At 36.1% G+C, this 17,365-nt stretch overlaps 2 protein-coding genes across 2 annotated transcripts; both read right to left on the bottom strand.

Annotated features, from left to right (window-relative positions):
* Window positions 1-4,436: 4,436 nt before the first annotated feature.
* Window positions 4,437-11,713, bottom strand: LOC117801369 (keratin-associated protein 19-7-like). Its single transcript, XM_034655632.1, has 2 exons — window positions 11,551-11,713; window positions 4,437-4,606 (listed from the first exon to the last, which is right to left on the bottom strand). Exons 1-2 carry the CDS (start codon window positions 11,711-11,713, stop codon window positions 4,437-4,439), a joined length of 333 nt encoding a protein of 110 aa, XP_034511523.1.
* Window positions 11,714-13,919: 2,206 nt separating this feature from the next.
* LOC117802637 (keratin-associated protein 19-5-like) lies at window positions 13,920-14,386 on the bottom strand. Its single transcript, XM_034662066.1, has one exon. The coding sequence runs from the start codon at window positions 14,343-14,345 to the stop codon at window positions 14,154-14,156; it is 192 nt and encodes a 63-aa protein (XP_034517957.1). The 5' UTR covers window positions 14,346-14,386; the 3' UTR covers window positions 13,920-14,153.
* Between the last annotated feature and the right edge of the window lie 2,979 nt (window positions 14,387-17,365).

Below are 17,365 nucleotides of genomic sequence, written 5' to 3'. Positions count from 1 at the left end.
AGAAACAAATGATGCACCTCTCTTTAGAATATAAAAGAACATTCTATGTCAACACAGATTTGGTTCACCTGCCACATGTACCAGAAAACAACAACCACAAAAGCTCACCTGGTTTCTAGAGTTTTAAAATTTGGGCCATGTACAATTAATAGATTTATTATGCCAGCATACTTGTTTGGGTTTAAATACATAGCGCAATTGGAATCACCAGTGGAAAGACGGTCACAGTGACCAAAAATACATCTTGTGGGAAGCGTTCCCACAGTACCTTTTTCTTTTATATCCTGGGCCCTTTCTCCGGAATATGTTCTAGTCTCCCTGCTACCACAAGTGCAGATTATATTTGCCTTCCTACATCATTTCCCCCTCTTTCTCTGCCCTTTATCATGTATCCATGTATCTCAGATCTTTTTCAAATCTTATTCCAAACTTCTCCCAACTTCCTACCTCAATTCATTACTGCATCCAGGTATATGTGTGAAGTGGGAAAAATGGTTTTGGCTCTAACTCTATATTCAAAAGAACACAGCATCCTTCTACTTAGATCTTCATAATTAACATTATACATTTGCCTCTGTCTTCTCTTTGCTTAGTCTGTGCCCATTTTTTGTCTGTAGTTAATTTCTAACTTGTCTTTTCTATCAACTAGACCTTTCTAGGATATTGACAAAGTTGCCAAAGCTCCTAAAATCACCTTAAATTTTAAAAGAAAGTGTACAATCTGGAATGTGTAAGATATTTTCTATATGTATGGAATAATTTTAAAGAAGGACAAGAGGGCCGCCTGGGTGGCTAAGTTGGTTGAGCGTCTGCCTTCAGCTCAGATCATGATCTCGGGGTCCTGGGATTGAGCCCTGTTTTGGTTGGAGGGGGGTCCCCACTCAGCAGAGAACCTGCTTCTCCCTCTCCCTCTGCCTCTCCACCCTGCTTGTACTGTCTCCATAATGCGTGCTCCTCTCTCTCTCAAATAAATAAATAAAATCATTTTAAAAAATACAAAGAAAATAAAGAAAGAAATAAGGAAGCCCTCTTTGGTAGCAGTTGGCCTGATATTCACAGAGTTCCTCACCCCAGCCCAGACAGTCAGTGATACCTAAAGCCCTTTGCAAACATGCCCATACCCTGACACTTGGGACTCAAGAAACTGGTTTTCTATGACAATAACTATTTTGCTAATCTTTTGCTGAGATCTATAAGTAATATGATATAGTTTTTGGATGGGTCTGTTCACTGACCTGACCTAGTATCTAAACAAAGCCTAGGATTTAGTTGGCACTTAATATTGGTTTGAGGAGTTATATGACTTTCACTGATGGTAAAGCAAGGGTCATGTATATAATAACCTAAGCAACTGATCTGCTGTTCTAGGAAATGTTTTATGGCTGACAAGAGTTCCATGCTTTCTGGCTTTAGAGTGGCACTAACCCCAGTATTAGCCTTTAATCGCCATGCTATTCTATCCGCACTGCATTCCATTTTTATTCCTCATTTCAGAAATCAGCCAATTGATAGAATGAATATTTTCATTTTTAAGGAATCATTTAGAAGTATGAATAAATTGCATAGCATTAAGGATTCCACAGTCTCCTTGTGTAGCTCAGAGCATGTAACTATGATTAAAGGCTTTTAATTGTTTTTTTAACGTCTAAGACTATCTCTGCTTTATACACAGATACAATATCAGACACGAATGAAAAACTTCATTAACAATAAACGCTAAATGTGTTTTCAAAGAAGAAAACACATGACTTTGGTATTTATCACTTACAAATGTCCATTCATTGTAAAAAAAAAAAAAAGGAATTTGAAAAATATGAAACAAATCTGTTATTTACCCATATGCATAAGTGAAAATTTTACACTGGAAATATCTTTAGGGGTTATAATTTTTCTGTCCATTCAGTGGCTCAAAAGCAGATGTGGATCGTTATTACTATTATTATTATTTTAAGTTTCCACTCATGACCCAAGTTGTTATTCATGTTGATGGGTGAAGGAGTGAAAAATGTTCTCACATTTTCCCTAACACTGAAGAAGTCTTTTGTTATAAATTCCAAACATTTTCTCTCACCTCAGATGCAGATTCATATAATCTAAGCAGAACAAAATTATGATCATATTGATTATACTAAGAATGTCAACAGCAGTAATAATTGTATTGATTACTGCTTGTCAGGCCCAAAGCGCCCGTCATTGGAGATACTAACCAAATGAAAGGGTAATAGAAATGCCGTTCTACTGGGTCAGACTCCACAGTGTGACCCTTCAATAGGGTAAGTGACTTGGCTGTATTTCCCCGGCTTAGCCCAGGGATGCTACATTCAACCCCTAGACAGTACGGACTGAAAGAAGAGGTCATCATGGGGTTTTACGTTGGTTTGTTTTGTTACCTAAAGTTGAATTTTAACATTGCTCATTGTTTAATTATATCCAAAGGCAGATAACCTACAAATTGACAGGGGCAGTTCTCTGTAGCAGAACAATAAAAATGTTAAAGAAACATAGGTCTTAATCTAAGTAAAGAGATCAATCTCCATAAAATCAGCTGTGATAATTTAGCTTTTCTTCTAAGTATCACCAGAACTTTCAAATGGTTTATTTGACAACATTCAAGGAGAAGATCGACAAAGAGAGAACCAGCATAGTATAATCGAATACTCTAGTCTTAAAATGCTTATTCTGAGGTTCCCTGCCTGCAAGACTATGGGGCAGCATTACAGAGTTTAATGCCCCTTTCAGATCTTTAATTCTGTGATTTCATTTTTTTTTTATTACATTTGCCCAGCTTATGCTAAGTATCAATAGGTCCATACCATTACCTGAAGGTGCCATAAAATTTTAGGAAAAATTAAGAAATGCTGATATTTTCCCTATTTTATTCCTTATTTCTTACACAGTAGTCCCCTCTTATTCACAGGCTGTATGTCCCAAGATTCTCAGCGGGTGCCTGAAACCACAGATGGTACCGAACCCTGTATATATATACTATGTTTGTTCCTAGTCATACATCCCTGGGATAAAGTTTAATTCATAAATTAGGCACAGAACAGATTAACCCTAATAATTAATAATTAAATAGAACAACTATAACAATATACTGTAATAAAAGTGATGTGAATGTGGCCTTTCTGTCAAGATACCTTTAACGTACTCATCCTTCCTCTTGAAATAATAAAATGTCTACATGAGGAGATGACATGAGGTGAGTGACGTAGGCGTTGTGAGGTAGCGTGAGGCTGCTTTTGATCTTCTGCCAACGTGCCTGAAAGAGGATCATTTGCTTCCCACCTGTGGCTGACCTCAGGTGACTGAAACCACAGAAAATAAAACCACGGGTAAGGGGGGGTACTACTGTCCTGTCAATAAAATGGTCATTTTTGAAGAGGTAAATGGGATATATATATTTTTTAAATTATTGAATGGTATTTTTGGTCGGTGGAAACCACACAACATTTTGCTTCCTAATGATATTTCTGTTTATGTATTATTCTCGCTGGATTACAAGTACTTCAGGGTGAGGTTGGAGATGATGATGAAGATTGTTCCCGTAAGAAGACAGTGAGATGAGGGAGATGAACCACCCAAGTTCATGTTTGATTACCCAGTTTATCAATAACTTTAATGTCTGTCTCATTTTACATGCATAACAAATAAAGGAAAGCAGACTATGAATAATGAAAGAAAATATACATTTCAAAGATTCATAGGAAAACAGAGCTTATCTTCTATGAAAATTCAGCAATGTGGATTATGAGATTTGTGGAAAGTTTGCTCCGATTGCAGTTGTAATGATGTGGTTGTCTAGCAACTGCAAATATGTAGCTGTAACACCATTTCTTTTTATAAGACAAAAGAAAGGGAGAGACAATAAAGGTGGAAGATTAGTTGCAAATTTTGAACTCCATTAAGAAATAGAAATAGATAAATATGAAATACGTAAAACAACTATATTTTTAAAATGCAGGAAAATTTAACACTCCATGGTTGATTTTTTGCTGCCAAATTCAATTCTGAAAGTTATATAACTAAAATAAAGAAAAAGAATAACATTTATTGTTTCGAATTACTAAATTTCAAACCAGAGTTCTTTTTTATGTGCACACACATATGTAATTGTGCATACTGTGTTTCTAATTGTAAATAGTAAAACTTACATGTAAGTATGTGCACATAACTGAGTTAAACAACCCCCCACCCCCAAAACCGTACTTTCTATTTCAAGTTAGGTCATTTATTGGTATTCAACATAAATCATCTGTTAGTGCCCAAACTCGGGATGCCAGAGGACATCATACAGATGTCTTAAAATAATAAATTCTCTGAAATTCTTAGATCTCTCTTGGCAAATAAACCTGGGGTAATCCCAGTGCATTGACTGAAGAATGTTGTGGCAAATACACTCACGGTAACAGATTTTGGGTTACTGGAGCGGTAGTTTAGTAGAAACTAGAGAATGCATATCCTCGATAGCACGATGGGTGGTAGCAACCATATCTGTGGCCTCCCCGAGTCCAGCCCTGTCTGTAAAAGCTACCACATCTCCAGCCACAGCCACTGCCCAGACCACAGAAACCCCCACAGCCATAGCCCAGGCTTCCATAGTAAGCTGTCACAGTAAATCATGGTGTCAGGGATGGTGAGTTTGTTTGCTGTTCAAAGCAAAATCCTGAGTATGAATGTACCATACAGCTATGCGTATACCCCCTGAGCAGAAAGTGTGGTAAAACATGGAGCCAGTCCTTTGTATCATTCCAAATTATTCATTCACTTGAGGCAACTCATTAATCTGTTTGCTGACACAAGGAGAAGTGCACACTCATTAAAATTTCTGAGCTTGCTTAGCTGCCTCGTTAGAACACCCTTGAACTCATTACATTCTTTCTGTTTTAATGAGAAAAGAAATCTGTCTTCAAAGTCACAAAATAAAAATTCCCTACATAGAATTGTTCATCACGAAACATATTGCATCATTCATATTTGATCGTGTTTTCTCATTAAGTATTTTCTCATTTCCCATTTTCATATCATTCTCTGGAAACTTCCATCTTCCTTCCATCTAGATTAAAATACACTGCTCATGTTTAAAATTCTTAAATCTGTCAAATTCTCCAAATGTCAAATTTCTTTCTCAAGTTGAATACACACACACCCACACACACACACAAGAAAGCTATTTTGACTTTATACATCAGCTTGTAAAACATTGTTTTGGTTAATCAACGTAATACAATTTATTTCAGAAACTGAGACCACCCAAGAGACAAAACTCACTTTTATAACCAATCTGCAAACTGTTCAAAAATATTCTCTTTACACATTATTCATTTTTCCAGATCAGGCTATCCCCAAACTATTAACTAAAAATGCAGACTACCTTGGGTCTATGCTTTACAGTTATCCTTTTTCCTTCTTTACTTTTCTTCATGATCCATGTGTCAAATCTCTTATCAAACCTCTCTTTAAATCTCATTTTTACATTCATCCCCAATACATACTTGCACCAGCTAGGTCTTTTGTTCTTATTCATTTTGTCCACCCAGGTTTCATCCCTCTACTCATATCCCTAATTTCATCATAGTATCTTTGTTCTTATATCTTCTTTACCAATTCTGTGTGTCCCACCCTTTTATTTTCTCTCAGGCAATCAGCAAACATTTTTTTTGTATGCCATTACTTATTTATTAAGACTTAAGTTTTTTAAAATATATAAACTTAAGATCATATAATATTTTTAACAGAGTCTCTTAAAAATCCTGATGCCTTGAAAATCTCCAAGAATGAATGTGCAGTTATGAAATGACTGAGTCAAGAAACATGGAAGGTAGAGGGCCAGTGCTCACTCAGTACTCAGCTCACTCTGTGAAGATAGTAAACCAAGCCTAATGTTTAAGCCCCGCTGGAGTGTGATTATATCTTGGACTTGGGTCTTTAACAGGATGTTTATATGACCTTAGACATATTACAGAAAGTTTTGTTTTGTTATTGTTGTATTGTATTGTTTTGAAATGTATAAATAACATTTTATTAATTGAAATATAATTGACATATAGTATTATACGAATTTCAGGTGTGCAACATAATGATTCGATATTTGTATGTATTGTGAAATGATCACCACAGTAAGTCTAGGTAACATCCATCACCATACACAGGTATAATTTTTTCTTGTGATTAAGATCTACTCTCTTAGACATTTTCAAATATGCAATAGTGAACTGGTGAATAATTGAACATTATATCAGAAACCAATAATGTACTATACCTTGGCTAATTGAATTTAAATTAAAAAAAAAAACAGGATGGGTATTGAGAAGTGTGCCTATTGTGGTGAACACTGACTGATACATGGAAGTGTTCAATCACTACAGTGTACACCTGAAACTAATATTACACTGTATGTTAACTAACTTGAATTTAAATAAAAACTTTCAAAAATGCAATACAGTAGTATTATCTATAGTCACCATGCTGTATATTACATCTTTATGACTTATTTATTTTATAACTGGTTTATACCTCTTGACCCCCTTCATCAATTTTTCCTACTTAGCCTCCATCCCCTGCTTCTAGCAACCACCAATCTGTTTTCTGTATCTATGAGCTCAGTTTTTAGTTTTTGCTTCTTTGGATTCCACATATATGTGAAATCATTTGGTATATGTCCTTCTCTGACTTACTTTACTTAGCATATGCCCTCAAGGTCCATCCATGTTCTTGTAAATGGCAAGATTCCCTTCTTTTTTTAGGGATGAATAATATTCCATTCTATGTGTGCATGCGTGTGTGTGTGTATATATTATTTTTTCTATATCCATTCATCTGGACACAGGTTTCTTACATATATTGACTACTATAATTCATACTGCAATGAACATGGGGTGCACATAACTTACCGACTTAGTGTTTTTGTAACATTTTTTAAATTTTTCATTCGTTTATTTGAGGGAAAGAGCGAGCAAGCAGGAGAGAGCATGAGCAGGGGGAGGGGCAGAGGGAGAGAGGGAACCATACTCCCCACTGAGCAGGGAGCCAGATGTGGGGCTCATCCCAGGATCCTGGGATCATGACCTGAGCCAAAGGCAGACACTTAACTGATTGAGCCACACAGGCACCCCAATAACATTTTTGATAATTCACTCTCCCAACTGGATTTGTTCATTGTTCTTACAAACAAAAACATTTGTTGAATTAATGAAAGAATGAATTCTTCCTGCCATAACTCATAGTAATTCTCAGAGATGGAATATGGATTAAAATGGCTTTCAAGTTTTAAAGGAATATTTAACCCAGTATTTGCCCTGGTTGTTAAATCCTTCTTCCTTCCTATCAAAATTTATTCCATTTCTACTTTTCATTGTGAAAAAAAAGTTGGAAACATTTTTAATTCTCAAAGAGTCATTTTGAAGTCAAAAATCACAAATAATTCTAACACGTTTAAGAATCCCATGAATGGTTAAGTAAATTTGCTAGATTATTTGACTGTGATGACTAATTTATGTTCTTATTTCTGATGCAAATAACTATTTCCATATGAGATAAAAATCAATGTATTTCACAAATTTTTTAAAAAGCTCGATAATGAAATGTACCCTTATTTGTGTATTTTCAAAGAAGAAAGGTGGTATATAATTAAGAACAAAAAGATGTGAAATGATAATACTTTCAAATTTATGAACTAAATATTTTTTATTGTTTTTCTTTTCCCTGAGTTAAAAATTAGAAAAATGGTGATATCCTTTGGATATGAATTATCTTTGAAAACTAAGAAATATATATGTCTTTTGAGAGTTTTTGTTTGTTTGTTTTTCTCTTGATTCAGTGGACTCAAAGACTTAGACAATTCTTTGCCATTCTCTATTCAGTAACTTTCTTCAAGGAGACAATGACTTGATGTGAAACTCAGACCCTGTATTATTGTATGAAACGATGAAAATATATTCTTTCATTGGCCAAATTATAGCTTTTATTTGGAAGTTAAGAGCACTTCTGTTATAAATTCAAAATATTTTTCCTTCACTCAGACAAATTAATTAAATCATAAAATAGGATGTAATAATATATGATAGTGTATCTTACTAGGAGAGTCATAGACAGTGTTTCTCAATCTAGTGACTCAGATGACTGGTTTTTTGTTTGTTTGTTTAACCCTATATGGCATGCTTATAGACTGTGGAGCTATGACCTGGTCAAGTGTGAAACAATGGCGCCATACAACTGTATCTCATTTTCTGTGTACCTAAGAATCTACAAACCCAGACTGGATTGACTAAAAGGCTAGGTGATAACTGATGGCCAAGCAAACTTATTTTGTTGTACACTGAATAAGTCTGCGACTTTGAAGGAAGACTTTTGCTAGAGACAGAGAGTTACATATAGATATAGGTGAAATCTGGGTAAAACTAACATTGCAAGTAAGTTTTAATTCTCTATATCATAACTACAAAATGTTATAGAAATGGTCTTTCTCCTTAAGAAATGTAATCTTTCATAGCCTCATAAACGCAGCTATGCTAATGGAAGCTCAGTAGAGCTTTCAAAATACTCTGCTTCCATGAAGGGAGAAAATACAGGGCAAAGGAGGCTCCGTTGTGGCACCTAGATTCAGAAGACGTTGGCCTTGGTCCTGATTCTGTTACTAGAACTTACATAACTCTACAAAATCCAATTACTTTTCTGAAGCTCTGTGTGTGTGTGTGTGTGTGTGTGTGTGTGTGTGTGTGTGTGTGTGTCTGTGTCTGTGTCTGTGTCTGTGTCTTTTTTTACCTGCAAGATAAGATGCATAACCCTGCTGTCGTTTAATGTCTGGTTTTGGCAAGTTTATGACACTACTATTTAATTGAGTCAAACATATTTTACCAATTTTGAGATGTTTAAACAAAATATCTTAATTTTATACTGTTGCCTGAATATATCATTTGATTTTAGGAAAAAACATTGGTATTTCCTTATATCTTTTTTCTTATTTCAACAATAAAATGTTCCCTCCCGCTGATTTTTATCAGGGAAAATTCAGATCTATAAGAAGCCTCTGTGGATTCAGCTGTGTTTAGCATCAGTTTAAGCTAAAAAATAAATTAGTTCAAAATTATGTCTAGTTGTTTCTTTCCCTTATTGGGCTGAAAAAGTTCTTCAATATGAGAATGGTGGTAAAGAAGAATGCCATGTCAGGGTGCCTGGTTGGCACAGCGGTTAAACATCTGCCTTTGGCTCAGGGCGTGATCCCAGCGCTATGGGATCGAGCCCCACATCAGGCTCCTTTGCTGTGAGCCTGCTTCTTCCTCTCCCACTCCCCCTGCTTGTGTTCCCTCTCTCGCTGGCTGTCTCTATCTCTGTCAAATAAATAAATAAAAAATGTTTAAAAAAAAATAAGAATGCCATGTCTAGTTGTAAAAAAAGCAATAAGAATATAACAGAGCTAACTAAAAACTTTTAGCTAAAATGTTTTGAGTTAAATGATCTCACAGAAAAAAATATACCCCAATTCATTACTGACTCAGCTACTTGATGCAAATGTCAAAAGAAATAATGTGCAGAAGAGTGTGATACACAGGATGAGATTATTCAAATTCAAAAATTCTTGGAAAGGTGGTTTACTTTGTAATTAGACTAGTGATAAGGTTTGACTATTATCATTTGATTGTGGTTAAAATAAAAAAGCCAAATAAATTTTGAATAAATGGATTTATTATGCATTGTACTGAATTGAAAAATGTGATTTGACATATAAAACACATATATTTGATAAATACATAGATACAATAAATTGCCATTGACTTCTGTTGTTGACTTTAATCTAAACATTATCTAAATAAAAGCAAGAGATTGAGAAATATTAGATTACTAACCATCTGAAATATTTTTTTCGTTTCAGTCTAGAATTATTAGTTTTTACATCTAGTTGTATGCATATTTGTGAAGTATATGAAAAAAAATGATTCTAAGCCAAGGAGATTGTTTCCCTCATTGACAATTGAGTAGAATTGTCCTTTCAGTAAATCCCATGTGGGTCTTGTAGATGCTCAGTGCACAGAGCAGGTAAAATAACCATTGTGTGGCTCCATCGCTTCACACTTGATCAGGTAATAGCTCCAAAGTCAATGGATGTATCCAATAGGGCTAAAAATAAAAGCAGTGTATCACTTCCACATATTTGAGTTCCATGAACAAAACAAAAACCATATTTTTGTTTTCAAAGTTAACATTTTCTATTATTTTATAACACTGACCATCATAAAAATATTCTCTTTTCTGATTTTGCGTACTAGTTTGGAAAACGAACATTTGGATTAACAACATGAAGTAATATTGTTCAAATATTAAAGGCAAGTCAGAGCGATCTCTAAAAGCTATTTCATAAGCAACATTACAAATTGTTCAAAATTCCTTTTTTTCACATCTGGACTCCCTTCCTGGCATATCATCTATCGAAAAATAGATTACATCTGCCTCCTGCCATATAGACATCTTTTCCTCCCTTTCCCCTAATCCATTATTTACCCTCTTATTCAATCAGTTTTTGAATATCACTTTACCTCAGTTCCTCTCAATCCCACTAGGGTCTGTTAAATAGGTGAAATAATGAAATATATATAATATATACAATTTATCTTTGGCTTCCCTTCATTTTTTATCCAATTCTACTTAAATTCTTCCATATATATCTTCACTCTTACCAAAATATGTTTGCTTTTGTATTTTCTCTGCCTATTGTTTTTTTATCTTATTTTATTTAAATTCAACTAATTAACATACAGTATCATTAGTTTCAGATGTAGAATTCAGTTATTCATCGATTCTATATAATACCCAGTGTTCATTACATCTCTTTGCCTGTTGTAGTGTTGTTTTTTTTTTCTGTTTCAGAAAATAGCTAACTAGTGTCTGCTAAAATATGAAATGCTTCTTAAGATCTTAGACGCTGAGAAAAAAATGCCTAATACCCTGTGGAATTCAGTAAGAGGCCGTTAACATTGGAAATGTCTTCAGAATCTCCAAAAATGTAAGTATAATGTAAAAAGACAGGATGGAGAAAAAAAACGAATTGAAGACAAAAAGTCCTTCAGCTTACTCCAAAAAGTTAATCACCTAGACCCAAGGCTGACCTGGATACTGGTTGAGCCCCACCAGGTATGCTCTTAACTTCACAGAACATCTAAATTTTTTTCTGTAAATGTTCATGGCTTCAAATATACTGTCCAGCTTTTTTGAGCTTATAAGCAATTTTCAGATGATGTATTTTCCCAGCTGGACTTGTTGACGCCTCAGCAACTACTAGCATGAAGCAGAAAATCAATAAGGAAGAGCTGAATGTGTGGATGCACTCGAAGTTTCTCACGGGTAAAGATCACGTCTTCCGTAGACATGCATATCTCTATAAATGCGTCTGGGGATTTAAAGGAGGAATTGGCTCAAATAGTTTTCCTGCTTTAGAGAAACATAAAGCCATCATTTCATTTGTTTTTGTTGTTTTTGTTTAAAGCATATTGTAAAATACACAAGTCCTAAGTGTACAAGTTAGTGATATTTTGCTTTTATTCACAGACTACCTACATTGACCACACTCAAACTCCCCAAATTTTCTCTTGACCCAACAGTTAGTATTACTCCCTAGAAGTCTGCCAGATCTGGACATCACAGGAATGGCATCAGACGGTATACCAGCAACTTTTCTCTCCTGAATGACTTTGTAGATCACTGTCTCTGTGAGATACATCATTGCTGTTGCTAACATTAATTTTGTTGTTTTCATTACTGTAAAGTATCCCATTATATGACTAAAGCACAATTTATTTACTACTTTGCTCTGGTAAATCTGTATTTGAGAAGTTTCCTTTCTTTCTTCCTCCCTTCCTTCCCCCCTTCCTTCCCCCTTCCTTCTTTCCCCCCTTCCTTCCTTCACCCCTCCCTCCCTCTCTTCCTTCCTTCCTTCCTTCCTTCCTTCCTTCCTTCCTTCCTTCCTCCTTCCTTCCTCCTTCCTTCCTTCCTCTTTCCTTCCATCCTTCTTTCCTTCCTTCACCCTTCCTTCTTTCCCCCTTCTTTCCTTCACCCCTCCCTCTCTTCCTTCCTTCCTTCCTTCTTTCCTTCCTTCCTTCTTTCCTTCCTTCCTTGCTTCCTTCCTTCCTTCCTCCTTCCATCCTTCTTTCCTCCCTTACCCCCTTCCTTCCCCCTTCCTTCTTTCCCCCTTCTTTCCTTCACCCCTCCCCCCTCCCTTTCTTCCTTCCTTCCTTTCTTCCTTCTTTCCTTCCTTCCTTCCTTCCTTCCTTCCTTCCTTCCTTCCTTCCTTCCTCCTCCCATCCTTCCCTCCTAGTATGAATAAAACTGCTATGCACTTCTTACTGGAGATTCTTTTTGTAGACCGAGGCATTCCTTTACTTGGGCATACGTAGGACACACGTTGCTAATTTATACTGTATATATTTAGCTTCAGTAGATCCTACTAAATAATTTTCCAACGCAGTTGCTAAATTTACAATACTGCCGGAAGTCTGTGAGATTACTAGTTATTCCACATCCTTACCCACATTGACCATTTCATCACCTTAATCTGATCATCTTTAGGGTATGTAGTAATATCTGAATATTGTTTTAATTTGGTTTTCCTGATCAATGATGACATTGAGAATTTCACATATGCTTATAAGCCACTTAGATATCCTCTCTTTTGAAATGCCTGTTCAAGTATTTTATCCATTTTTAAGTGGGCTTGTTTAATATTAATCAATTAATCAATATTTTATAATTGATTAGCTGGAACTCTTTACATTTTTGGGAATTGGTAATTTGTCAGATTTATGTATTAAAATTATTTTCACCTAGAATGTGGCTTGGTATTTTTCCACTTTAAATGCTGTCTGTATAGGAACATAATGTTGGAATATAATAACTAATTTATTCATCCTTTTCTTTTATGCTCAATGGTTTTGGTTCTGATTAAATTTTTTACTACCTCACGCAATGTTATTTAATTCTTTTTGTCTCCTTTCTTCAGAACTTTTTTTATTTTCATTGATCATTCTAAAAATAAAAAAAACAGTTGACTATTTGAAAAGTTCATTCTCATTCAGTCTGGCTGAAGCCATAAAACTACAAATAAATCAAACGGGTTTCATTCAGTATGTTGCACTCTGCCTATTTGACTGCCAGATACGTATCAGTGTCGGGGCTGGTGAACCTGCTGTGATGTGCTCTCCCTAACGAAAGCTCTAGCTTTTCCCTGGAAATAAAGATGTGCTGGAGCATCTCTGCAAATCCAGCAGAGATGCATAAAAACAGTCATTTCAAATTCTAATAATATAATATTATCCTAGGAATGTCAACCATCTGCTCCATGTGGGGGTATTGATTATTCTTCTTTATAGCTGCAGAAGGCCTTTCTCCAAACTCTGGAGAAATGCTATTAACCATTAAGAAAACAGAATACCTATTGTACTCTGTCAAGCTCAGTAGTATAGCCATCCAGGGAAGTCATCAAGCTATTACTTTCCCTGATCTAGCCAGTGTAAAACTAATATACTATAACTAGGTTAACTAAAAGTGTAGGTCTTACTATCTGGCTGAACAACTCTATTTTTATGTTTAGTAAACAAGTCTGAGTCTTTCAAATCCATCTTAAATATTGTAAATAGCATTTGAACTTAGCATTGCTTGCTAGTTATTTTTTTCAGATCCAGCTAAACTAGAAATTAATAGGTTCAAGATTCTAAATCAAAACTAATACCATGAAACAAAATTAGGTGGTTAATGTGGAAAGCAGATTAATTCTCATAAACTCTGTGTTTATACTGCTATGATAATCACAGGGACATGTAACTAGAACTTCAGGACTGTTTCTTTGAAAGGACACAAGAAGGGAAATGCACTGTGAAAGAGAAAGTCAGAATTCAGTTAAATAAATAAATAAGCCGTATGTTCCATTTTAAATTAGGATAATTTATTGCAAAGGGAACTGAGAAATTTCACGGTTATGAACATGCATATAGGGGATACCAGGAGACATGAAGCAGGCCAGTAGAAGAGGATAAATATTCCTAGAATCTAAAATGCTAAATACTTTTCAGCTTGGCTCGGTGCCGGCTTATATGGCTTGGTTCAAGTTTTGGTTAATTTGAGTTAATCACTTATGGCCTCAGATGTTGGACTTCCAGGGCAGGATTTCAGTAGAAGTTAGAGAATCCATATCCTCCATAGCACAGTGGGCGGAAGCAGCTGGATCCGTAGCCTCCCCAGCCCCAGCCCAGTCTGGGGAAGCTGCCACATCCCCAGCCACAGCCCAGCCTGCGGAAGCTGCCACATCCCCAGCCACTGCCGCAGCCCAGGCCACCATAGTAGTTGCCGTAGTAGCTCATGGTGTCAAGAGTGTTGAGTTTGGTTTGCCGTATTCAAGGAGAGATCCTGAATGTGAATGTCAGCGTGTGTAGAGGGATGCTTATATACCTTGGTTAGAGCATGTAATAAATCACGTGTATACCCTCCTTTTGCATCATTTCTTAATTACCTGCTCGACACAACTCATTCATTCATTGTCCCCTGACACAGGGAGAGGCTCTCACACTCATTAAAATGTTTGAGATTGCTTTGGTGCCTAGCTAGGGTGGCCTTTAAAAGTTATTGCATCACTTTGTATGAAGGAATGCAGTATCTTCAAAGGCTGAACATATCAGACCCCAAACAGAACTCTTCATAGTTAGGCATGCCGATCATATCTGATGGTGGTGTGTTTCTCAATGAAATATTTCTTCATCTCTGTTTTGTTTTGTTTTGTTTTTTTAGGTTGCTGGGCTTCATTTACAAATTAAATCAAAGAAATGGGTCAAAGTCAGAGCTCTATCATCTATCATATCCTTTTAAAGCATCTTATTCCCCAATAAAAGTGAGTTATTTACCTCTTTCAAAGATAAGGAAGTGGAAACATTTGAAAGCCAAGAAGGATCAGCTTGACTGTTGTGATACCAGTAAGGAATTTAAGAAAATAAATAAATAAATAAAGGATCTATGTTTTCTTTGATCTTAGAATATTGACCACATAACCAATATACTTTTTACTTTTCATATTACTTTGAAAAATAAAAAACCATTTTTTGCTTGTTATAATTCATGAACCAATATTGATATATAATTATTAACTAAAATGTATAGTTTACATTGCATTCTTTGTGTTGTACAGTTCTGTGGGCTTTGACAAGCATGGGATAAAATTGTTCACAAACTGAAAGCAAGTCACAGCAATCAAAATTTCAGAGTAGCTTTTAAAGCTGGCTAAACCTTATCCTTCCAAATTATAACCTTCCTATTTATTATGAAATCTATCCAGATTGCTTCCCAAAATGCAGACTTTGGGGCACCTGGGTGGCTCAGTTGGTAAGGCGTCTGCCTTTGGCTCAGGTCATGATCCCAGGGTCCTGTGATCAAGCCCCAGGTTGGGCTCCCTGCTCTGCTGGGGAGCCTGTTTCTCCCTCTCCCTCTGCAACTCCCCCTGCTTGTGCTTGCTCTCTCTTTCTCTGTCAAATAAATAAATAATTCTTTTTAAAAATGCAGATTATATCTCCTCTATTTTTACGTTCACTATTTCCTCTCATTTCTTCACCCATATATCTAATATTGTATTTAATCTCTTCTTTTCTAATTAATAGACTATTTTTAGTACACTTTTAAGTTTCAGAAAAATTGAGCAGGAAGTGCAGAGTTTCTATACCCTACATACACACACACACACACACACACACACATTTCCTCCTAGTATTAAACATCTTGAATTATTATGGTCTATTGATTATAATTAATGAACCATTTTGGTATGTTATTATTAGTTGAAGTTGATAGTTTAGGTGAGGGTTCACTCCTTGTGTTGTACTGTTCTATGGGTTTTAACAAACGCATGATGTCATGCAACCACCATTAAACCACCCTAAAAACCCTCTGTACTCCACCCATTCTTTCCTCCCTTCCCCCAAATTCTTGCAACCACTAACCTTACTGTCTTCATAGTTTCACCTTTGCCAGAATGTCATAGTTGGAATTTTACAGCGTGTAGCTTTTTCACATTGACTTCTTTCACTTAGCAACAAGCTTTCATGATTCCTCCACATCCTTTGCATCTTGATAACTCCTTTCTTTGTATCACTGGATAATACTCCATTGTCTGAAGGTACCATGTTTGTTTATCCATTCCCCAATAGAAGGAACCTTGATTGCTTCCAAGTTTGGGCAATAAAGAATACAACTTCAATAAACATCAGTGTTCAGGTCTTTTGTGGATATAAGTTTTCAACTCATTTGGGTAAAACCAGGGAGAGTTATTGCTGGATCTTACGTGTAAGACTATGTTTGGCTTTGTACAAAACTGGCATACTGTCTGTCTTCCAAAGTGGCCGAGCCCTTTTGCATGTGATCAGTAATAAATGAGAGCTGCAGTTGCTGCACAACGTGTCAGCATTTGTTCTTGTCAGTGCTTTGAATTTTAGCCATTCTAATAGGTATGTTACAACTTCTTTTAGAATTTCATTGAGCCTCTGTCCCACGTGAACCATTAGGCTACGGCAGCTAGACCAAATTGTAAAGTATGTAAAATTTCTCTTTGCCACCCATCAACTTTCATTCAGTCTATATTCAATCCATTTTCTTCCTTCCTCTTGTACCTTTACTTTTAAAAGAACAGTTTTCCACTTGTATTCCCTTTGCCTACTCTGTGCTCTCTCTCTTTTTTTTTTTTTCCTTTCCTTCTCAGGAAAGACCATACTACTCTCTACTAAGGTAACAAATGTGTGTTAAGGTCTCAGCATCAAAAAGATACTCCACACCAGGGGCGCCTGGGTGGCACAGCGGTTAAGCGTCTGCCTTCGGCTCAGGGCGTGATCCCGGCGTTGTGGGATCGAGCCCCACATCAGGCTCCTCCGCTGGAAGCCTGCTTCTTCCTCTCCCACTCCCCCTGCTTGTGTTCCCTCTCTCGCTGGCTGTCTCTCTCTCTGTCAAATAAATAAATAAAATCTTTAAAAAAAAAAAAAAGATACTCCACACCCAAGGGCTCTGTCAAATTCAGTAAGATTTCATTATACGTTGGAAATGCCTTCAGAATCTCCAAAATGTAGATATGATGTTAAAGGATAAATGGTGGGGGGATAAATTGAGGGTAAAAGTCACTGGGCTAACTCTAAGGAGTTAGTTACTTATTGTCAACACTGACCCAAACCTCGTTAAATTCTTCCAATGGTGCCCTTAACTTTGTGCTTGAATCTTTAAGTTCTTGAGAATTTTATATGACCTCAAATATAGTGTCCAGGTTTTCTTCATTTTTTTAATTTAATTTTATTTATTTGTCAGAGAGAGAGCGAGCACAAGCAGGGAGAGCAACGGGCAGAGGGAGAAGCAG

Source organism: Ailuropoda melanoleuca, chromosome 1, assembly GCF_002007445.2.
Source record: "Ailuropoda melanoleuca isolate Jingjing chromosome 1, ASM200744v2, whole genome shotgun sequence".
Classification (NCBI taxonomy): Eukaryota; Metazoa; Chordata; class Mammalia; order Carnivora; family Ursidae; genus Ailuropoda; species Ailuropoda melanoleuca.
Note: the sequence above shows the minus strand (reverse complement) of the source record. Positions and strands in the feature narration are given on the sequence as shown.

Excerpts from the sequence above, each read along its gene's own strand:
- LOC117801369 (XM_034655632.1), bottom strand. The coding sequence starts at position 11,713 with ATGTATCTCACAGAGACAGTGATCTACAAAGTCATTCAGGAGAGAAAA. Across the intron at positions 4,607-11,550 it reads GGAGTTTGAGTGTGGTCAAT|CTTACTATGGAAGCCTGGGC; the intron begins GTAGGTAGTCTG and ends TTACTGTGACAG.
- LOC117802637 (XM_034662066.1), bottom strand. The coding sequence starts at position 14,345 with ATGAGCTACTACGGCAACTACTATGGTGGCCTGGGCTGCGGCAGTGGC.